This window comes from Hemitrygon akajei, chromosome 10 (genome assembly GCF_048418815.1).
Source record: "Hemitrygon akajei chromosome 10, sHemAka1.3, whole genome shotgun sequence".
Classification (NCBI taxonomy): domain Eukaryota; kingdom Metazoa; phylum Chordata; class Chondrichthyes; order Myliobatiformes; family Dasyatidae; genus Hemitrygon; species Hemitrygon akajei.
The window spans coordinates 126,206,373-126,227,630 of NC_133133.1; the positions used below are offsets into that span (position 1 = coordinate 126,206,373).

General features: G+C 42.5%; 1 protein-coding gene across 2 annotated transcripts in view; it reads left to right on the top strand.

The window, feature by feature from the left end:
* Positions 1-712: 712 nt before the first annotated feature.
* The window catches only part of kdm7ab (lysine (K)-specific demethylase 7Ab), a 96,543-nt gene continuing 75,997 nt past the window's right edge, over positions 713-21,258 (top strand). The window contains exons 1-2 of one of the 2 annotated variants that reach the window (XM_073058908.1): positions 713-914; positions 20,811-20,896. In XM_073058908.1, coding sequence (XP_072915009.1) covers positions 796-914; positions 20,811-20,896 — 205 coding nt within the window. In that variant the 5' untranslated portion in view covers positions 713-795. The remainder of the gene's footprint in view (positions 915-20,810; positions 20,897-21,258) is intronic. The other variant, XM_073058907.1, reaches the window with a different exon arrangement.

Consider the following 21,258-nt stretch of genomic DNA (forward strand, 5'->3'; position numbering starts at 1 on the left):
AAGAACTGTCGACGTTTTCAGTTCGAGACACTGAATCGGGACTGAGAATACAGAAAGGAATGGCCTGTGAAGCGGGGGAAAGGTGGGAGTGTGAAACATCGGTAACACCTTTCACTTCCACAGATTAGCCCGACCGGCTGAGTTCCTCCAAAAAACGGGTAGCTGCTCCAGATTTCAGCATTTCTCGATGGGCTGATCGGCCTCCTCCTGCTTTATGTACCACACTATGTTTTATTGCATCCAGATCTGGTCATCTCGTGCTGTTTTGTGGGTCTGATGCCCATTGACAAATTTATCCCTCCCCAGACTGAGCTGCGGCGTATCTCTCCACAACAGCACGTGTGTTTTGTTATTCCCGCCCCTAATTGGATAGCTGGTCACACCTCGTGCCAAGTACACCAATCACTGCGTTCTTTCCGCCCGGTGACCGCCCCTTAAAGGCGGAGCTGACTCTCACCTGACCAATAACATTTCGGATATTTGCGGTCGGTTTAAAGCCCACTTGCAATTTGACACCCGAGAGGCGGGATGTCTAAAAATACATTATGTCGATTGGCTAACCAACACAGTCAATAATAAGCTCTGGGATACAGGGCAGCCAGTAATATTACAGAGAGGCGGACACATATGCAGCTACCCGCCTCTGATTGGTGCGACCTGCCGCCTCTAATGTTCGGTAGCTGGAGCATATTCGCCCACCTCGGGCACGAATGGCTGGCAGCTCCGTCAATCATCCGTTTCCGGCGGCGGCCAAAGGCCCGGCCTGTTGTGTTTTTTTTGTTCTCTGCCCGGCCAATGTGCGGCCGGGCTGACAAAATGGCGGCGGTACCGGTGTATTGCGAGTGTCGACAGCCGTACGACGCTGGTCGCTTCATGATCGAGTGTGATGTCTGCAAGGACTGGTTTCACGGCAGGTAAATAGCTCGGGGGCTCACCCCAGGACCGGTGGTGTGAAGGGAGAAGTGAGGATCCCTTTGCCTTTAACGGCCGGCCCTACCGTCCGTAACAAAGGGAGTGGGGCCGGGACTAAGTGGTGCCGCCGGCCCGGTGGTGCAGCGGCTGTGGGCAAGTTCACCGCTCTCCGCGGCCGGGGCTCCCCGATTGCCAACACGGCCTCGGACTCCCAGCGGGCCTCTGTGTGCCTATGGCACCGGTCCATCCCGGCGCCGGCCGTATGAATCCCGGCCACTGTGGAGAAGGCAAGCCCCCTGCTCCCACCCCCTCAGTCCCATGACTTCGCTCCGCCCTCCTGCCACAGTGGAGACGCCAGCCCCCACCACCACAATCCCTGTCCCTATCACCCCCCACCCACCCACCCACCGTCGACCCGGGACCAGGTTCGGCCCTCACCCCCACTTCGGAAATCGAGCCCCAGGTCCGTCTTGTGCCTCTTTGTAGCTGTTCCCTCTCGTTATTCGCCTGACTCCGTCCGTTTACTTTCCCCTCTAACTTCTGTTCTCCTCTCGGCCCCCGAGCAGTTCTGCTCGCTCCTTTGCCCACTTGTGTAACTTGACCGACAGCTAATGTAAACACCGTGGCCTCCCCGCAACTCGGCACCGAAACCAAACTTGGCTCTCCAAACTCAGTCAGAATAAACGCAGTGGAGTCCTTCAGCCCTGGCCTGGCCTGCCGTGCCCTCGATGACCACCACTCGGGATAGTTCACAGTGATTCGCCAGCCCACACGTCGTCTTCGTGATGTGGGAGGAACCGGAGGCACGGAGAATTGGGCAGACCCGATCGGGATTGATCTCCGTTACTGGAGCTCTTGCCTCAGCTGAGCCGTGGTCTTCTAGAATGGGCGGAGCAATTTAAAGAGACTAAAGTACTTCTGCGTGGGTTTTAAAAGAGCTAGCCAGAGTGATTTCATCTGGGCTTAGTGATTAATCGAAAATAGTTCTGTTGTTTTCAACGCGTGGATGATAGTCTGTGTCACCAGTCGTATTTAAGGCGTAAAAAACAATCTTCCAACCTGGAAACAGTTCTCCCCAAACTATTTTCTGCCCTTCATGCATGTATCGCTAAGTCTTTTGTGTGGTACATTTTCAAATGTATTTGAAAGTCTAGAATGCTATATTGTATTCAGTGATTTCCTTATCTACTGCTTGTTGTATCATTTCTGAAGAAAACTAAGATTGTTGAGACACAAAATGTGTCAGCAGGTCAGACAGTAAAGGAATAAAGAGTCGACAATTCGGCTGAAACCCTTCACCAGTCCTGATGAAGGTTCTCAGCCCTAAGTGTTGATTTTTCCTTTATTCCTTTTCATAGATGTTGCCTGACCTGCTGAATTGCTCCAGTATTTTGTATGTGTCACTCTAGATTTCCAGCATTTGCAAAATCTCGTGTTTAGATTTTGCAGACATCGTGTTGTGTTCATTACAAAATGTCCAAAAGTGTTGTGGTAAGTACTAATTTGATTTGGTATATTAGCTCTCTCATTGAGCTTTTCCCTGTATAAACTTTTTCCCCACCAGATACAGAGAATCAGAACATTTACAATGGAGGAGCAGGTCATGCTGTTTTATCATGTCTGTGTGGGTTTTTAAAGAGCTAGCCCTGCAGTTTCTTCCCTTGCAGGTTTTAATAGCCCTAGAGTTATTTCATCTGGGCCTGGTGATTTATCCAAAGGTGCTGAACTCCTCATGATTTTCTCCATGAAGAAAATTGCTCTCATCCAATATTTCATACGTTTCATATCCTGCCATGTCTCAATGGGGGAATTATTTGTGATGAATTGATACTGTTTATAATCTCTTGAAATGTTTCTAAATTAAGACAGGTTTGTTTTGATTTTGCTTCTTTTGAAGTTTTAAAACTTCTGGTGGAGTTTGTGCAATTCATTTGCTCCAATATAACCTGAATGAAGACCTTTTGCCGATCTCTACATAAAGCGGCATGCTTACTTCCTAACTTCCTGTGTGTGTCTTGCTTTCCTCCCATTTTCAGCAGTCCACATGCAACTATGACACATTTGATCACTTGTGACATCTTGATAACTGTACTAAGCAGTTGATTAAAGAGAAGCAAGGATAGAGCCCAGGTTTATTATCACTGACGTATGTCATGAAATTAGATTTGGCAGCAGTACAGTGCAATACAAAAAAACATACTGAATGTGTATAAGTGCAGCAGAGTTCATGGACCATTCAGAAATCTGATGGCAGAGGGGTGGAAGCTGTTCCTAAAACGTGTCTTCAGGCTCCTGTACTTACTTCCTCTTGGTAGCAATGAGTAGAGGGCATGTCCTGGGTGGAGGGAGGGGGGAGAGTCCTTAATGATGAATGCTGTCTTTTTGAGGCATCAACTCTTGAAGATGTCCTCAATGCTGGGGACATGACGGAGTTGGCTGTGTTTACAACCCTCTGCATCTTTTTCTGATCCTGTGCATTGGCCTCTTCAAACCAGGCAGTGATGCAACCAGTTAGAATGTTTTCCAAGGTGCATCTGTAGAAAATTGCTAAGTGTTTGGTGACATACCAAATCTACTCTGACTCCTAATGAAATGTAGCTGAGCTGTTGGCATTTCCAAACACTCGGATAGCAGAGTATCAGAGCTTTACTGTTTTGGGGCAAGTGACTAATATAGTGGCTAATGAAATATAGCCATTATAATCATATATTGCAGAGCCATCAGCTTTTCCAAACAGTGCATTTTCATAATTGTGTCACTTTGTTGGGCCCAGGATAGATCTTCAGAGATATTGATACCCAGGAAATTAAAATGCCCACTCTTTCCATTGTTGAGCTCTCGATGAGGAGGGGTGTGCATTCCCTCAACTTCCCCTTACCGAAGTCGACAGTCACTTCCTTGGTCGTACTGACGTTGAGTGGAAGGCTGTGGTTTCTGACACCACTTAAGCAGCCGATCTGTCTCACTCCTGTATATGCCTCCTTGTCACCATCTGAGATTCTGCTGACAACAGTTATGTCATTAGTGACTTTGTAGTTTGACTGGTGCCTAGCCGCACAGTCCTGGGTGTAGAGAGTCGGTCAGTGTGCTAAGCACACATCCTTGAGGTGTGCTTGTGTTGATTGTCATTTGATGCAGAAGCTGTTCTTGGAAAGCCATTCCAAACTCCCCAATTATGACACACACAAAATGCTGGTGAACTCAGCAGGCCAGTACAGTTGAGGTTTTGGCCTGAGACCCTTCAGCAGGACTGGAGGAATAAAAGATGAGTAGATTTAAAAGGTAGGGGCAAACACAAGGTGATATGTGAAACTGGGAGGGGTGAAGGAAAGAGCTAGGAAGAATCTCCATTTTTTTTTTCTCCAGTCTTGCTGAAGGGTCTCAGCCCAAAACGTCAATTGTACTCTTTTCTGTAGATGCTGCCTAGCCTGCTGAGTTCCTCCAGCATTTTGTGTGTGTTGCTTGGATTAACAGCATCTGCAGATTTTCTCTTGTTTCCAATTATGACTTATCCAGTTCACACATTATAACATACTTTTGGTTGACAGCACTGAGAACCGTTCTTAAGATCTGTGTATTTCCTTTTAAGGATTTTTGGGATTGCGTAACACAAATTGTAGAGCATTGTGTTGCAAAACCTGTGGGTGAGATAAATATCTGTGGTGGTATGTTATGAGTCACTCAGACTTTCACTTTATTCAGGATGAAAATGCCAAATACTGCACAATTTATTTTGCTTTTGACAGTCGTGCTGTGTGATTATATTTTTCCCCCCAGCTCTCTATTCTTGGTCAATCCTTTGGGCTTGGGGATAACTTGCTTCTGCTCCAGTTTGGAAATGTTAATAAGGTCTATTTTAGATCTACAAGTTGTGTGGGGGGGAGGGGGGCAGAAGAGATGGTTGATCGAGTAGCCTTGCAATTCCTCTGTCGTTTTCACTTGGCACCTCTGTTCCTGTCAAAGAGAATCGGTGCTTAATTTCTTCCCAGGCACTGGTGCTCCATTCTGAGAAATAGTTTGTTGGTATTCCAATACATAATAGGTGTCTTTCCATAAGTACTGCTGTCTGTCTGCCTTATCCCACCTGGATGAGTGGTGTTTACTGACCCAGACGTAACCCTCAACAATTTATATTTCTGTAGGAGAAGCTTGAAGCCACCACTTGACCTAACTTTAAAGGTGGCAGATGCTTTCATGACAGATATTGGAACCAGTTGTGTTGGGATTCTGTGACTCACCTGTTACTGTTTCCAGCTGTAGTGAAAAAAGAGTTGGGATCAACATGAGGACCTGACTTCAGAGTGACAAGCATGGCAATACTGAGATGGGGAAGACACAAAGGCAGTTTCAGTATACAAACAGATTTATAGCAAAGTGCTGGAGGAACTCAATCACTGATGCACCATTTTGCTTTTCTGAGTGGAGCGGTCAGTGTTCCAAGAGTTGGGGAATAGGAGTGAGGTCTGAGTCAAAAGACCTTATGAAGATTGAAGAGCAAGAATACCGACTGCAAGTGGGGCATTTTATAGTAATGAGATGATACAAGGATATAGGCATGATAGCAGGAATCAGCAAGACAGCAGCTCTCTTGTTTACAAAAGTTATTGTTCATTCCAGAAGGCTACAAAGTGTCCAGGTGCAATATGAGATGAACACAAACCTTTGCATTTTTCTCTGGACTTTGTTCTCATTAAACAATGTAGACTGTTGATCCAGAAATGCCCTAAATTCCAGAAGTATTGTCAGAATTTTAAAGTTGTTCATTGTCTTACTGCTTGATATCTTTTCCCAACGTGTAAAATTGCACAAGTCTGTTTGGCTTCTTGTGTACCTCCTGCCTCTATCACTTCTCTGTGACTAGGCCTTCAATTGCCTTAGCCCTGAAACACTGCTTTCTTTTTATTTTTTAGACATCCATACAAACATACCTCTTGTACTAACCCACTGGTCACCTGCCCTAATATAGAAAAGCTCTGTTAATTGCTAATGACCATTTGGAAATAGCAATGGTTCAGGCTCACCAGCTGATGTGTCCTATTATCCATCGAAACTCCTGGTCCAGCTTCCCATGATCCCCTGAAACTTGCCCAGAGCAGGCCAGGACCTTTCTCTTTGGAGTGAAGGAGGATGAGTTGGTGTTCAGCATGACAAGAAGCATAGATCGAGAGGAAATCCAGAGACTTTTTTTTCCAGGGTGGAAATGGCTAATACAAGGGGGATTAATTTCAAGTGGAGTGCAGTAGGTCAGGCAGCATCTATAGGAAGAAGTACAGTCGACATTCCACCAGCATTTTGTGTGTGTTGCTTGAGTTTCCAGCATCGTGTTTGCGGGCTTAATTTCAAGGTGATTGGAGGAAAGTATAGGGAGGATGTCAGAGACGAGTTCTTTCCAGAGAGTGGGGTGGATACATGAGGCAGATACATTAGGGACATTTAAGAATTCATGGATGATAGAAAAATGGATGGTACGTAGGAAGTAAGAGTTAGATTAATCTTGGGGTCTATGTCCTAGACTGTTACCGTATAACATCTCAAAAATGTAAATTAAATATTTTTGACTGAATTGATAGGAATAACACCCAATGGCTCAGGAGAACTGTCAGCTGAGTGCCACCAAAGTGGTGAGTGTTCTGGACGTCAGGATTTTACTGAATGCCTTAGTTTGAAGCTTTGTCTGATAACGCTGCTGTGAAATATTGTAAAAAAAAATGTTTTAGAATAGTAACGCAAGTTATTTTTTTGGTTAGGGCTACCATTCAATTGGAGGATTAATCTAGAACAACTATTTTTATCTAATTAGTCTTCAAATCCCTCAAGGCCTTGCCATTCATCCCCAATGCTGTAGGCTCGTTAACTTCCTTTGGCCTACAAGAAGAGGTCTTGTTTTGTTCCTCCATTGGCACCTATCTTTAAGTACCCTAGTAATCCTTTCCCAAGATGAACTTCTGCTTTTAGATCTCACATCATGGGCACCATTTCATGCAGCCTTCCTTTATTTGTATTTTATCTGTGTTTTCTCCCTGTTTCGTTGCAAAGTGCTTTGAGTTGGATTCAGATTTATTTCTCACATGTACAGCTTGGAGCCGAATACCCTCACTCATCATCAACAACTCTACAGTCAGCGCCGGTTAAACATTCAGGTTCCTGGACCTCATTTGGGAGAACCATAATTAACATTAACAAAATGGCTCGGTAGAAGATGTACTTGCAGCAACTGGTAAAATTCCATCCTTTCCAGAACATACTGGTGTAATTCTACACCTCCATCATGGAGAGCATCCTCACATCAGACATAACTGTCTGGTTTGGTGTAGCTCCTCTCACAGTGTATGAAATCTGCAGTCACAGGTCATTGGCTGCTGTCTCCCTTTGCTGCAGGACTTGTACCCATCCCAGACCAAAGAAGTGGGCAGGAAAAATCATTGCAGACATAACCCAACTTGCAAATTGCCTTCTCCAAAAGCTCCCTTCTGGAAATTGATATAAGGCTATTAAAACAAAAACCATGTCGTTTTAAAAGTTAATTCCTCAGGCAGTTAATCTGATCAACCATTCTAGTTAGCCTCCCCCCCCCCCCCCCCCATTACCTCAGTGACTACACTACACTGTAAATACTTTAAACCACATTTTTTAAATGCTGTTTACATTGTAAATACATGCTGGTGGTTATGTACATTTTTATATCCATCCTCTAATATATTTAATTCTTTGTAATTGTTGAATGTTGCGTACTGACCAACAAATCACAGCAAGTTCCTAATACATGTATATGGTATAGTAAAATGTCATTTGCATTAACAATTAACACTCAAAGATGTGCTGGGGACAGGCTGCAAGTGTTGCCACACATTCTGGCAACAACATAGCATGTCCACAATGTTCAGTACGATGCGAATTGTTATTTAAATAGTTTGAATCCATTATCCCTTTGATTCCCAGAAATCTCAAACTGCAAGTCTGGTTTAGTATTTATCAATGCAAGCAGTAACTTGAAAATTGTCAGCTGCCTGAAATGGGATCATATAAGATTCTTTATCATTCTCTATCCTGGAGGGCAATAAGACTCAGTCTTTGGTTGTATTCAAAACACAACTCAGTAGGTTTTTGGATGTTAAAGAAATTAAGGTTATTGGGTTGGGGCTCGAGCATGGATTTTGAGGTAGCAGACTCACCATTATCATTTGAATTACAGCAAGTTGGGTGGTCATGGCAGGGTGGAAAAAGGCCCTATGTGTCCATAAGACATAGGAGCAGAATTAGGCCATTCAGTCTATTGTGCCTGCTCTACCATTCCATTCTGTTTGATTTGTTATCCCTTTCAACCCCATTCTCTTGCCTTCTCCCCATAAGTTTTAACACCCTCACGAATCAAGAACCTATCAAACTTTCTTTAAGTATATTGAATGACTTGGCCTTCACAGCCATCTGCGGCAATAAATTCCACTGATTTATCTTCCTCTGGCTCAAGAAATTCCTCATTTCTGTTCTAAAGGGACATCCTTGTATTCTGAGGCTGTGCTCTCTGGTCTTAGACTTCCCCATTACAAGAAACATCCTCTCCACATGCACTCTTTATAAGCCTTTCAATATTCAATAGATTGCAATGAGATTCCCCCTCATTCTTCTAAACTCCAAAGTGTACAGACCTAAAACCATCAAATGCTCCTCATTGTTAACCTTTTCATTCCTGGGATAATCCTCATTAACCCCCTTTAGATGTTCTCTAGTTCCAGCACATCCTTTCATAGATAAGGGGGCAAAATTGCTCATAACATTCCAAGTGTGGTATGACCAATGCCTTATAAAGCCTAGGCTAATGCCTGAAGTCCAGTACTGAGTCTGTAGCCATCCATTCCTTTGGTATTTCATGTGCTCATCAAAATCCTTCTTAAATGATGCGGGGTGGGAAGGGGGACTACCTTGAATCTCTCTGGTTGTAGATGATTCGGCATATTTTGGAAATCCAGAACAGAGTGAGAGAGAGACACACACACGCGCTCAGGTTCCTATTAAATCTCTTACACTTCAAGAAAAACAAAACCTAGTCTCTCCTCATAATGGAAATGTTCTATCCCAGATAATATCTACACCTTCCTTTCTTCTGATAGTGTGGTGGCCAGGACTGAGCACAATATTACAGCTCTTTTACAAACATAGGTGAAAGAGAAAGAAGAAAACAGTGCATCATGGATGAAAGAGAACTTGAGTGCTGTGTGGGAGGGAAGCTTTAGTTTGACCTTAGAGTAGGTTAAAAGATCAGTACAACATTGTGGACTGAAGGGCTTGTACTGTTCTATGCTCTAAACATTGTACCATAACCTCTCTGCTCTTGTCTTCATTAGTCATGGCATAGAATACAAGCATTCTGTATGCCTTCTCTACCTGTGCTGTTGCCTTAAGAGATCCGTGGTCACACACCAAATTCTCTGTTCCTTAGTACTTCTTGGGGTCCTACCATTCGTTGTGTAGCTCTCATTCCCTTACCTTTCAAGATTAAATTTCATCTGTTATTTCTCTTCCTGCCTGTGCTACTTCTATAGCTAGAGACTATTTAGCAATTTTTGAGCATTATCTCTTGCATTTAGATTCAGGTCATTATGTAACAAATAGCAAGGGTTTTGGCTGCAATTCCTAGTTATATAATCTGTCGCTGGTTCCAAGGGCTGGATGGCCTATTCCTGCTCTTACTAGTGTTCTTAGAATTAAGCTTCCTGATTTTGTAGATTACATCAACAATACTTGTCCAAATGAACATGATCTCTCTGGGTTAACTACTCGGGTACATCATGGAGCTTGAAGCTCTATCAAAACTGACACGCCCACTGAAATGGAAGAATTTCTAATTCAAGGATCAACTTTATTCACATATACATTTACATGTATTAGGAATTTGTTGTGCATTGCTCAGGGTGTGACATGCACCAAAAACAACATTCAGCAGTTATAAGGAATAAACAATCACATAACAAATAAAGTTACAGGTTGAAGTATGGCTATGAATTAAAATGTACATAAATGCCAGCATGTATTCACAACATAAACAGCATTATTAAAAAGTGATTTTTAAAGTGTCTACAATGGCAGCTTATAAAAATTCTAAATCCTTATAACCAGGGGTCCTCGGACACCTCGGTTAATAGACAATAGGTGCAGAAGTAGACCATTCGGCCCTTCAAGCCTGCACCGCCATTTTGAGATCATGGCTGATCATCTACTATCAATACCCGGTTCCTGCCTTGTCCCCATATCCCTTGATTTCCCTATCCATAAGATACCTATCTAGCTCCTTCTTGAAAGCTAGGGGTAGGGGTCCATGGCATAAAAAGGTTAGGATCCCCTGATCTAAATGTATTTCTGAACTACTCCCACTGCAATCTGCAACCTGTGGTTTCCCTTCAATATACCTCTGAACTGTCTTAACAAACTAATGATTCCAGAATCTTCTGAAGGACACAGCAGACTTGACACTAAAGCATGCAGGTAAGGCACCTTTAAGCAGATGAAGGTATATCACCATGGCTGAAAGAGAGAGAAGAGGAGAGGACTGCAAGCCAGGCTAAAATGACGGGGTATGAGCTTCCCCCTCCCAGCACCTTGTTAGCAAATATACAGTCGCTGGAGAACAAAATTGAGGACCTAAGGGCAAGATTGCTGTTTCACTGATATTTTTAACCACTCACTTCGGCAGTCTGAGGCACCCATCTGCCTCGAGCAGGCTTCAATTATAGCAAGAATATGATAACCTGATTCAATGACTTTTGTTCTGTAGCACTTAAATCCACTTTGATGAAGTGCTTTGAGAGGTTGGTGATGAAGCATATCAACTCCTGTCTGAGGAGTGACTTGGATCTGCTCCAGTTTGCCTACTGTCACAATAGGTCACAGTATTTGCCATGTCATTAGCTCTTCACGACCCTCGAACATCTAGACAGCAAAGGTGCTCATTATCGACTACAAATAAGCATTCAATTCTATCATCCCCTCAAAACTCATCAATGAGCTTCAAGACCTAGGCCTCAATTCTATCGTGTGCAATTGGATCCTCAATTTCCTTACTTGCAGACCCCAGTCAGCTCGGATTAGCAGCAATATCTCCACAATCACTATCAGCACAGATGCACCACAAGCCTGAGTGCTTATCCCCCTACTTTACTCATCTTACACTTATGACCGTGAGGCTAACCACAGCTCAGTGCATATTTGTTTGCTGACAACACCATTATCATTGGCTGTATCAAAGGTGATAACGAATCAGCATATAGGAGGGAGATTGAAAATCTGGCTGAGTTGTGCCACAACAGCAACAGCTCAATGTCAGCAAGACCAAGGAGCTGATTATTGACTTCAGGAGGTGGAAACCAGAGGTCCAATGGATCCTCATTGGGTAATCAGAGGTGGAGGGAATCAGCAACTTTAAATTCCTCAGTGTTATTATTTTTGAGGATCTGTTCTGAGTCCTGCATGCAAGTGTTATTACGAATAAAACACGGCAGCGCCTCTACCTTAGAATTTTGCGAGAAGATTCTGCAAGTCATGTAAAACTTTGAAAAACTTCTGTAGATGTGTAGTGGAGAGTATTTTGCCTGGTATGGAAACTCAAATTGTCTTTAGTAGAAAAGCCCTCAAAGAAGTGGATACAACCCAGTCCATCAATGGTAAAGCCCTCCCTACATTTACATTTACATGGAGTGCTGTCACAGAAAACTGCATCATCATCAACCTCTTGAACCAGAGGAGATAACTTCACTTGCCCCATCACTGAACTGTTCCTATGACCTCTGGATTCCCTTTCAAGGACTCTTCATGCCATGTTCTCGATTTATTGCTTGTTTATTTTTGTTACTTTTTTTTGTGTTTGTGCAATTTGTAATCTTTTTTATGTAGGTTGTTTGCCTGTCCTGTTGGGTGCTGTCTTTCATTGTTTCTATAGTGTTTCATGAATTTTTATTTACTGTGAATGCCCACAAGAAAATGAATCTCAGGGTTGTATATGGTGACATAAATGTAAATTGATAATTTACTTTGAATGTTATCTTGGGCACATAGAAGATTTTGATATATGTATATTTGTTGCGTCTCCTCCTCAATCATTTGCTTTAATATTATAATATCACATTGACAGCCAATAAACAGGGATGGTGCCAAGAAACTTACAAAAGGAAAACCGTGAAGTATGTAGATGGATTTATAGTCAACTAGTCAAGAAGGCTGATGATGGCCTGCCAACTTTTCTAGAACATTCCAAGAGCAGCACAAGGCACACCTCCAAATGAGGTACCAACCAAATGAAACTGCAGTATGTACTCAGTGGAAATGGGTTTGAGGTTGTGCAACTAATGGATGAAATCAAAACTCTGCAGTTCTGCCAGCCACTGGTGGGGAATGGTGGTGAAAAATTATACTGGGAACAGAAAAGAAAAGTTTGAAGAGCATTCCCATTCCCAAAGATGAATCAGATGCTGTGGGACCCAAGCATTCTAAACAGTTAATCTGACTGGCCTGTAGCTCCTACTTGTCCATACTTTATGATCACTTTGCAGTTCTTACCCCTGGCATTACATTTGTATCTAAAGATGGGTTAAAGTTTATTATCTATTTCAGGATTCCAACCTTGCTTCTTGGGTTCATCCAACCTAGACCAGATGGCTTAACTGTGTTTAAGTCCAACTGGGACTAGTTGCCGTCTATTTGCATTAATCTTTAGATTGTGACAGCACCTCCTTTGTTAAAAGTTGATGAAAATTGCTATCATTCTTTACTCATGCAGTCTCCGTTGTAATTGACCTAACTCCTACTTCTATTAACCTTTCACTGTGTGTTCTTTCTGTTAGGTAATCTGACAGATTAATGTCATGCTCTGTCTTTACCCTTACTTATTTTTTAATCTACTCCCTCTGAGCATTGTATATTTACCCTAGTTCTAACTTGAATTCTTAACCTTGACTTTTGCCACCAGTTTTCTTTCTTTTATCAGCTAGAAAGCCGATTTGCTGATTTATTTGCTGATTGTTGCCATCTGATGGAAAGGTACTTGAATTGCACCCAACCCTCTTCTGCTTTCTCAGGAAGAGTCACTGACCCAAACCATTGACTGGTTTCTCTTTCCGCAGATGCAGCTTGACTGGCTGACTTCCAATACTTCTGATTTTGTTTCATTTTCTGGCAACTGCAAGTTTTATTTGTTATCTGTTTCTGTTTTAAGGGAACTGATGTTGTTCATTTATAGCTTTGCCTGCCAATGTTTAAACCCAATCTATCAAAGTTGGATCCATTCTTAATCCACTAAATTTGCCCCTCTTTTCTCCCCCCCCCCCCAAATTAAGTAATTTTTAGACTAGATACTATGGTATGGCTGGAAACGTGACCAGGATTTGATCCAGGAAGATGAGGGCAAATTTGAGTGGATACTGAAGGGGAAGGGTGATTCAAGATGGTGATAGTTTGAAAATAAGAAGGAGTCAAAGTTCTGGTGGAATTTTTGAAGAGAAGGATTTTAAGTGTGGACATGAAATAGGGGAGGGAATGCGATGAGGAAATGGAATTATTCATCATATGGATTAGCATGGGAGCCAGGAAGATTGCTTAAATTAGTGAGAATAAGATCAGGCTGCAAGGTGAAATTGAGAGAGTTTTAGATCCTTCACAACTTTTCTGTCTTAAAGTGATTAATAGTTCATGAAGTAGTTTTGACAGGAAAAATAGCTATGTTGCACACTGCTTGCTGTCATGAATAGCAGAATGAGAATGTCATGGATTTTGAAATGTCCTAATGTGATTGGGTGGGACCATGGTTCAGTGACCTAGATTTTGCTGGGTTTTATGCTTCCATGAGCTGGCAGGTTCAGAAGGTGCCAGAAAGTGCATATGGCTTAGGCTTGCTGGTGAGGCTTCACCACCAGGTTCTCTTCTGTGAAGTTCAGCCATGGAGTGAGGTAACTCCTTAATGTTTAAACCAGTGAATCTGCCCTCAGGTTTCTGGAACCCATTCAGTGAAAATCTGCTCATTGTTTGGCTGCGAGGAAGAAAAATGAGTTAATTTAACTTGACAATAAACTGGACTGGTCAAAGAACACTGAGGCTGTCTACAAGAAGGGTCAGAGCCATCTCTATTTCCTGAGAAGACTGAGGTCCTTTAACATCTGCTGGACAGTGCTGAGGATGTTCTACGAGTCTGTGATGGCCAGTGCTATCATGTTTGCTGTTGTGTGCTGGGGCGGCAGGCGCAGGGTAGCAGACACCAACAGAATCAACAAACTCATTCGTAAGGGCAACGATGTTGTGCGGGTGGAACTGGACTCTCTGACGGTGGTGTCTGAAAAGAGGATGCTGTCCAAGTTGCATGCCATCTTGGACAATGTCACCCATCCACTCCATAATGTACTGGTTAGGCACAGGAGTACATTCAGCCAGAGACGCATTCCACCGAGATTTAACACTGAGCGTCATAGGAAGTAATTCCTGCCTGTGGCCATCAAACTTTACAACTCCTCCCTCGGAGTGTCAGACACCCTGAGCCAATAGGCTGGTCCTGGACTAATTTCCACTTGGCATTATTTACTTATTATTTATTTATTTACGTTTTGTATTGCTATATTTCTACACTATTCTTGGTTGGTGCGACTGTAACGAAACCCAGTTTCCCTCGGGATCAATAAAGTATGTCTGTCTGTCTTTGATTTTAATTATTTGTGTTTGCTATTGTTTAAATTATTTACAGTATTAAATGTTCCTGATTAGTAAGGGCATTAAAAGTTTTGGGGAGAAAGCAGATGAGCGGGGTTGAGAGGGAAAATAACTCAGCCATGATCAAATGGTGGATGAGACTGATGGACAAATGGTCTAATTCTTGTGGTCTTTACACAGAAGATGTTTATGTAACGAGCTGCTAGAGGAAGTATTTGAGGCAGGTACTTTAACATTTCAAAGAAACTTGGACAGCTACATAGGAAAAGTTTTGAGGGATATGGGCAAATGTAGTGGTAGTGCAATACTATTACAACTCAGGGTGTCAGAGTTCAATTTTGACGCCGTCTGTAAGGAGTTTGTATTCTCCCAGTGAATGTGAGGGTTTCCTCCTGGTGCTCTAGTTTTCTCTCATATTTCAAAGATGTACTGGATAATTGGTTAATTGCTCATTGTAAATTGTCCTGTGATTAAGCTGGGGTTAAATAGGTGGGTTGCCAGGTGGTGCGAAGGGCCTGTATATCTACTGATTGAAATGGGACTAACGTAGATAGTTGGAATGGACTGTTGGGTCAAAGGGCCTGATTCTATGCTGTATGGTTCTGTAACTTTATAATCATCATGGGTGTCTTTTGAGTTTACATTTTGTTCACTTGAATATATCTTGAGCGCTACATATCAGAAACCAGCTTTCATAAGGCATAGCCGGGAATGTGGCCTTGCAATTTGTCAAAGGATTATTTGTGAATCTTGCTTGGTGTGACCAGTTTCTTCAGGGGTACATGGGAATTAAGTTTCATGCAAAAAACAGACAGCTCTGGAAGTGCTGTTCTTGCTGTATGCTGTACTGGGATAAGATGCAAAGTTTACATAATATAAAGTACCCTTGTTCTCTTGGAGCTTTTACTATCTTGTGCAATATTTCTAGGTTTTCAAAATAATATTGATTTTGAAATGTCTAAGTTTGAAATTTCATAAAATAATTGTCCATTTAAAAAATATTATGTTGCCTTGTATATTCATGCACTTTCCCTCATTGTTGATTATTGGCCATAAATGGTGTCTTCTGCATTTTTAGAAACTGTATTCTATTCCAGTGGGTGGTGGGTGAAGATATGATCCATGAGACTATGATCGCCCACATCATGCGACATGGCACGTGATGGTGATGACTATGATTGTTCTATTCCAAAATCCCAAAAATCAATAATCATGTTTCTGGTGCAAATCATTATGAAGCCCACTTTCCATCTTTGGTATTTTCACCATCTTCCATTTTACTCCTCCTTCTGTTTTGTTGCTAGCTTGATGTCAATTTGCAAAATAGCTTGGCTCTTCAATTCCATATAGGTCATTGGGGAAAAGATTGGTCCGATTCCCGTGCATCGTGTAGTGGTGTAACGGAACGGTCCGATGCCCGTGCATCGCATAGTGGTGTAACGGAACTGTCCGATGCCCGTGCATCGCGTAGTGGTGTAACGGAACAGTCCGATGCCCGTGCATCGCGTAGTGGTGTAACGGAACTGCTGTAATAGTTCCAGCGAACCAGGTTCATTCTTCTTCTCCAGTACTGCCTACATGGAGTTTGCACATTCTGCCTGTGCTTGGGTATCCTCTGGGGACACTGGTTTCCTCCCAAATTCATGCAGGTTGGTAGATTATTTGGCCACAGTAGTGCTTAGGTGAATAGTAGAATCTGGAGGTAATGGATAGGGTTGTGGGGTGAGTAAGTCACCCCAAGAATTGGGCTTGTGAATCTCCTTTGGACACCTTCCAAGGAATCAGGTTTATTATCATTGACGTATGTTATGAAATTTGTTGTTTTTGTGGTAGCAGTACAGTGCAAGACTTAAAATTACTGTTGCATTAAAAAATAAATAGTGCAAAAGAGGAATAGTGAGGTAGTGTTCATGGGAGGACAATGCTCTGTTAGTTTTTGATCTAACAATCACTAACTGATGAAGTCTCTGGGATCCGAGCTAGGGCCTGAACTGTACTGTACTGTACGCATAACTTGGCTGAACAGTTGGTGTGTACTGCTTCTGTATTACTGGCGATATAAAAATCGGTAGGTTGACAATTTGAGGATGCAAGGAGCCTGCAAATGGGTATGGATCAGTTAAGTGAGTCAAAAAGTTAGCAGCTTGAGTGTAATGTATCTGTGGAAGGAAGAATGAAAAAGCAGATTATTTTAAGGGATTGGAAGTACAAAATCTTTTGATACAAGATCTGCAGGCTGTTCCCAGGGGCACACACAGAGACAGATGTTACGTTTATCAGCTGGCATATTATCAGCTTGGTGAGAGACAGCCTTTGGTCTGCCCGAAACTTGTTGGTCTGACGGCACCTCAATGTCTGTGGAGGACTAGCACATTCCAGGCCGCAAGAGTATCTGCTGAAGGATGCACTGAAGCTTGGTGCAGCCAATGCAAGGATTTGGTGGGGAAGGCCCACACCATAGGGCTTTCCACTACTGAGCAGGGAAGGACTAGCTTCCTCAATTATTGCAGTAACGTACATGTGAGGAGCAACAATTCTATTGGTTTTAAGGAATGTAATGGAATACCACTTAAAGCATTGACTCTGAATGTAAGATTTAAAAGGTATTGCACAGTTCATTCTTGTGAATAAAGTTTATTTTGATATAAAAATTAAAAATTAAGTGCTTGGAGGTTGTAGCCCAGTAAACACCAAAAATTGGTATACAGGTACAGCAAATCAATAGGAAGGCAAATGGAGTGTTTCGAGGGCCAGGGAGTTTTGAAATTACAGGATGCTTGGAAGATTATTTATTGTGTGGTTTAGTTTTCATGTTTGGGAGGTTGATTGCTGGGGTGAAATGATTGACACTGGAAGTAAGGCAGAGCAGATTGAAGCATAGAAGAATAAGAGGTGATCTTAATCGGGGGGGGGGATGCTGAGAAGATTTTCTTTTCCTTCGGAACCAGTTGTTATAGTTTCAGAATAAGCAATTGCCTGTTTTGGATGAAGATAAAGAATTTTTTTCTCCCTACAAGGATTTGTAATTCTTTAATTTCCCTACCCCAGAGAGCTGTAGAGTTAAATTACTGAACATATTGAGGAGGAGGAGGAGGAGGAGGAGAGACAATTGCATTACAAAGGAATGAAGGGGTATGCAAAGTGGTGTTGAGAGCAAGATTAGATCAGCCATGATTTAAGGAAAGATACAATGGCGTTGGAAGCAGTTTAGAGGTTTACTCCAACACCTGTCATGGGTGAATTGACTTGTGAGGAGCGGTTAAGCTGGAGTTAAAAGAGTGAGCGGGGAATTAGGTGACACATAAGGATAACAAATGGATCCCTAACACAAGTTGATGCTTATATTTATTTTTACAGTGAGGACTTAGTTGAAGACTATTCTCATGAGGACCTTAACTGCAGAGTAGGAAGCAGACTCTACTGTAATTATTGAAACTGGATATGTACTTTATTGAAACTGTTCAAGATTTAGGCATTTGTGATCCCCAGCATATTCTCGTCATCACGAATGAAGAAAATGAGATTAGGTGTTAGAATTTTCCTGCTCATGAGGTCTGGTTCCTTAGTAGTTGGGTGGACTTCGGAAGCTTGCCAAGGGCTGAGACTGGCAAAAAGCATACTGTGAAAAGAGCAAAGACGCTGGCAGGTTGAAAGACTGTGATGCATATCCAGTCCAAGAGTGCATTGTATTCATAATTTATTACCTCCTTGGGTCTTCAGGGGTTTTCTGGTTAAACCATTTCCTTTTCTGATGTAGAAATCATGAGTTTTTACTAGTTCCTCTTGTGGTAGACCTCCAGTTAACCAGGTATTGTGGATTCTCTGACTTCTGGTGGTTGGGAGTTGCTGAGTTGGTTGGAAGGGTTCAAGTGAAAGGCTCAGAGTCTGTTCATGTTGATTTTAACTTTGCTTCTGTAGAGTCAGGTTGATGCAAGTGCAGCAGTGAATTAGGATGTGGTCAGTGCAGTGGTTCCCTGACCTCTCATGGTGTTGATAATGCACCTGCCCTTGTGGATAGTCACTCCAATGGAGTAGTAATCTAATGGGTGTTGATTCACAGACTGAGAACATTATCTGGAAATCTTGTACTTTCTGCCTGAAATGATGTCGGTTATGATGAGACCACATTCTGTGTTTAGTCAGGATGAAGCCTGTTAGCTTTCACCAACCCCTTCCCTGCTAATTTTGCTTTTCCAGGGATTTGCATCCTTGCAGCTGGACATTGAAGCCACCAAGGAGAACATGCTCCCCCCCCCCCCCCCCATTGAAAGTCTTGAGGAATTTCTCATGGTCCGAACAAAATACTTTGGTTTCATTTGTTGGCTCCCTGCTAGAGTTAGCAATTGAGTTGTGAGAGCATTTTTAAGTCCACAGAGGGATTTGCTAAAACTCCGTGTTATTTTATTGCTGACAGTGTAACAGGTTGATGAGATGGGGTTCTGCCAGTTGTCTCCCTCTGTCCCTATTGATGACTCTGGAGTTCCAGGGTTTGAGCATGACGTAATGATCAGGTCTGCCACATTTGGGGTTAAGATTTTAGGATGAGCTTAATCAAACCATAGAGTGAAATGTGTTGTTTGCATCAACGACCAACACCGCCTGAGGATGCATGGGTGGGGGGGGGGGGGGTGCAACCCACAAGTGTCAGCATGCTTGCAGCACCAACATAGCATGCTCACAACTTGCAAACTAATATGGGAGGAAACCAGGACACCCCAGAAGAAACCCAGGTGGTCACAGGAAGAACATACAAAATCTTTACAGAAAGCATGAGAATTGAGCTCTGATTGCTGGCACTATGAAGTGTTATGCTAATCGCTAAGCCACTGTTGTCCACAGGGTGACTTTCCTGGTCTTCAGCTCCAAATGGGCTCTTCCTGGTGTCCTTCAATATAGGGTGGTAGTTGCACACCAGTTTTGGTTTGCACATGAGGTATAGTACTTCCTGGTTGTGGTGGGGAGGAACAAAGAGCCTAGCTCCCACATTGCTCTCGATGGATGTTGGTAACTAGCTCTGAGTTGGGTTCAGGGCAGTGTGAGGGGAGAAATTCAACCCTGGATCGGATGCAGATTTGAGAAAACTGGTGCATTCAAAGTAGGGCTGGTTATCAGAGGAATTGCACAAAACCCTGTGTTGGCCTTTCTCTGTGTTCAGAATCAAACTGACACCCAAGTTTCAAAGAAAAAAGTGGTGTCTGTGTGTCTGATTCAGAATTTTGTTAATTGCCATTGACATGTCATGAAATTTATTTTGTGGCAGTAGTATAAAACATAACAAAAACTATGTACAAAAGGAAATATAATAATAAGAAATTGTGTATAAAGAGAAGAAAATCGTGAGGTAGCGTTATGGACTGCTAAGCAAACCACAGTCTTGTCGTAGGGTTTGGAGGCTTGTGTGCCTTAGTGACCTGGAGAACTATGTTGACTGGAGTTAGGGCCTTGTGCTTTGGCTCTTGGTAGAGTCACCCATGCCAGTCAGGTCAAAGGGTATTGGCCAGACTAAAGGTGCTCCACCAGTCTTCCAGTTATGGTAGTTCAGCTCCCAACTAACAATCCTGACTGGTCAAACAAAATTGTTACAGAAACAGCAATGAAGAATCCTATTTTTGTGTGTGACTGTATGGACAGACAGATGGAGTTATACTTTTGCTGCATTTTTCCACATGCTGTATGTTCTAATGTCTGCCCTGCTGTTCTACTTCTGTTTCATATTGCAATGCTCCAATTAGCTAGTGTTTAAAATGTATATCTCTGGAGTTATTCATGATGACAAATTGTTGAGGAGCAAGAAATGCTGCATTTATTTGTATTCCTATGGTGTGTTTTTATTTGTGATATTTAGAGCTCAGTGCTGTGATTTGATTATATCTGCTGTTTCAGTAATAGGTGAAGATTGTATTTGCTGATACTTGTTCTCTGTTGCAAACAAGTGACAGTGTAGTCACAGTCGGGTTTGGGGCTAAAGCCTGGGGTTTATGAACTGCACACTTTCATAGTCTGATTCCTTGTGTAGAGGGTCCGAGGAGAAGTGTGTGAACGTTTATAGATTGCAATGTATTGGGTTGGTGGCCTTACAAAGTGGAAACGCAGAATCTTTTTAATGAGTGATTATAGAGATACTGGGTTATTTAACAATCTAACAGTGAGGTGGATGGTTTTTACATTGTAACGGGTTCACCTCATCTATTCAGGTTTGTATTTTTCTGTTTCAGTTGTGTACGAGTGGAGGAGCATCAAGCTGTTGATATTGACCTGTATCACTGTCCAAAATGTGCCATATTGCATGGGGCCTCTCTGAGTGAGTATAACAATGGAACTGTTCTAAGACAATATCTTGCTGCTTGAATGATGGTTCACTTTTCTTCAAACGTGTTTTTAAAAATTAGAAAATGGAGATAGCTTTGAAACTTGGGTGATCTTTGTCATGCAAAGCACAATTCTGTAGTTGCTAAAAATGGAAAATACTCAAAACAGTCAGCAGGTTGGGCAGCATCTCGAAAGAGAGACTCGGGATGACTGCTGTTAAAGAGCCCTTCTTAGAATTTGGAATCAGAGAAAATCAAAGTTGCAGGGAGGGAGGAATAGATGGGACAAAGGAATTTTGTCTGATAGGGTTGCCCTGGGGATGAGCTGTCAGCTATTTCAATCTGGTTAAGGAGA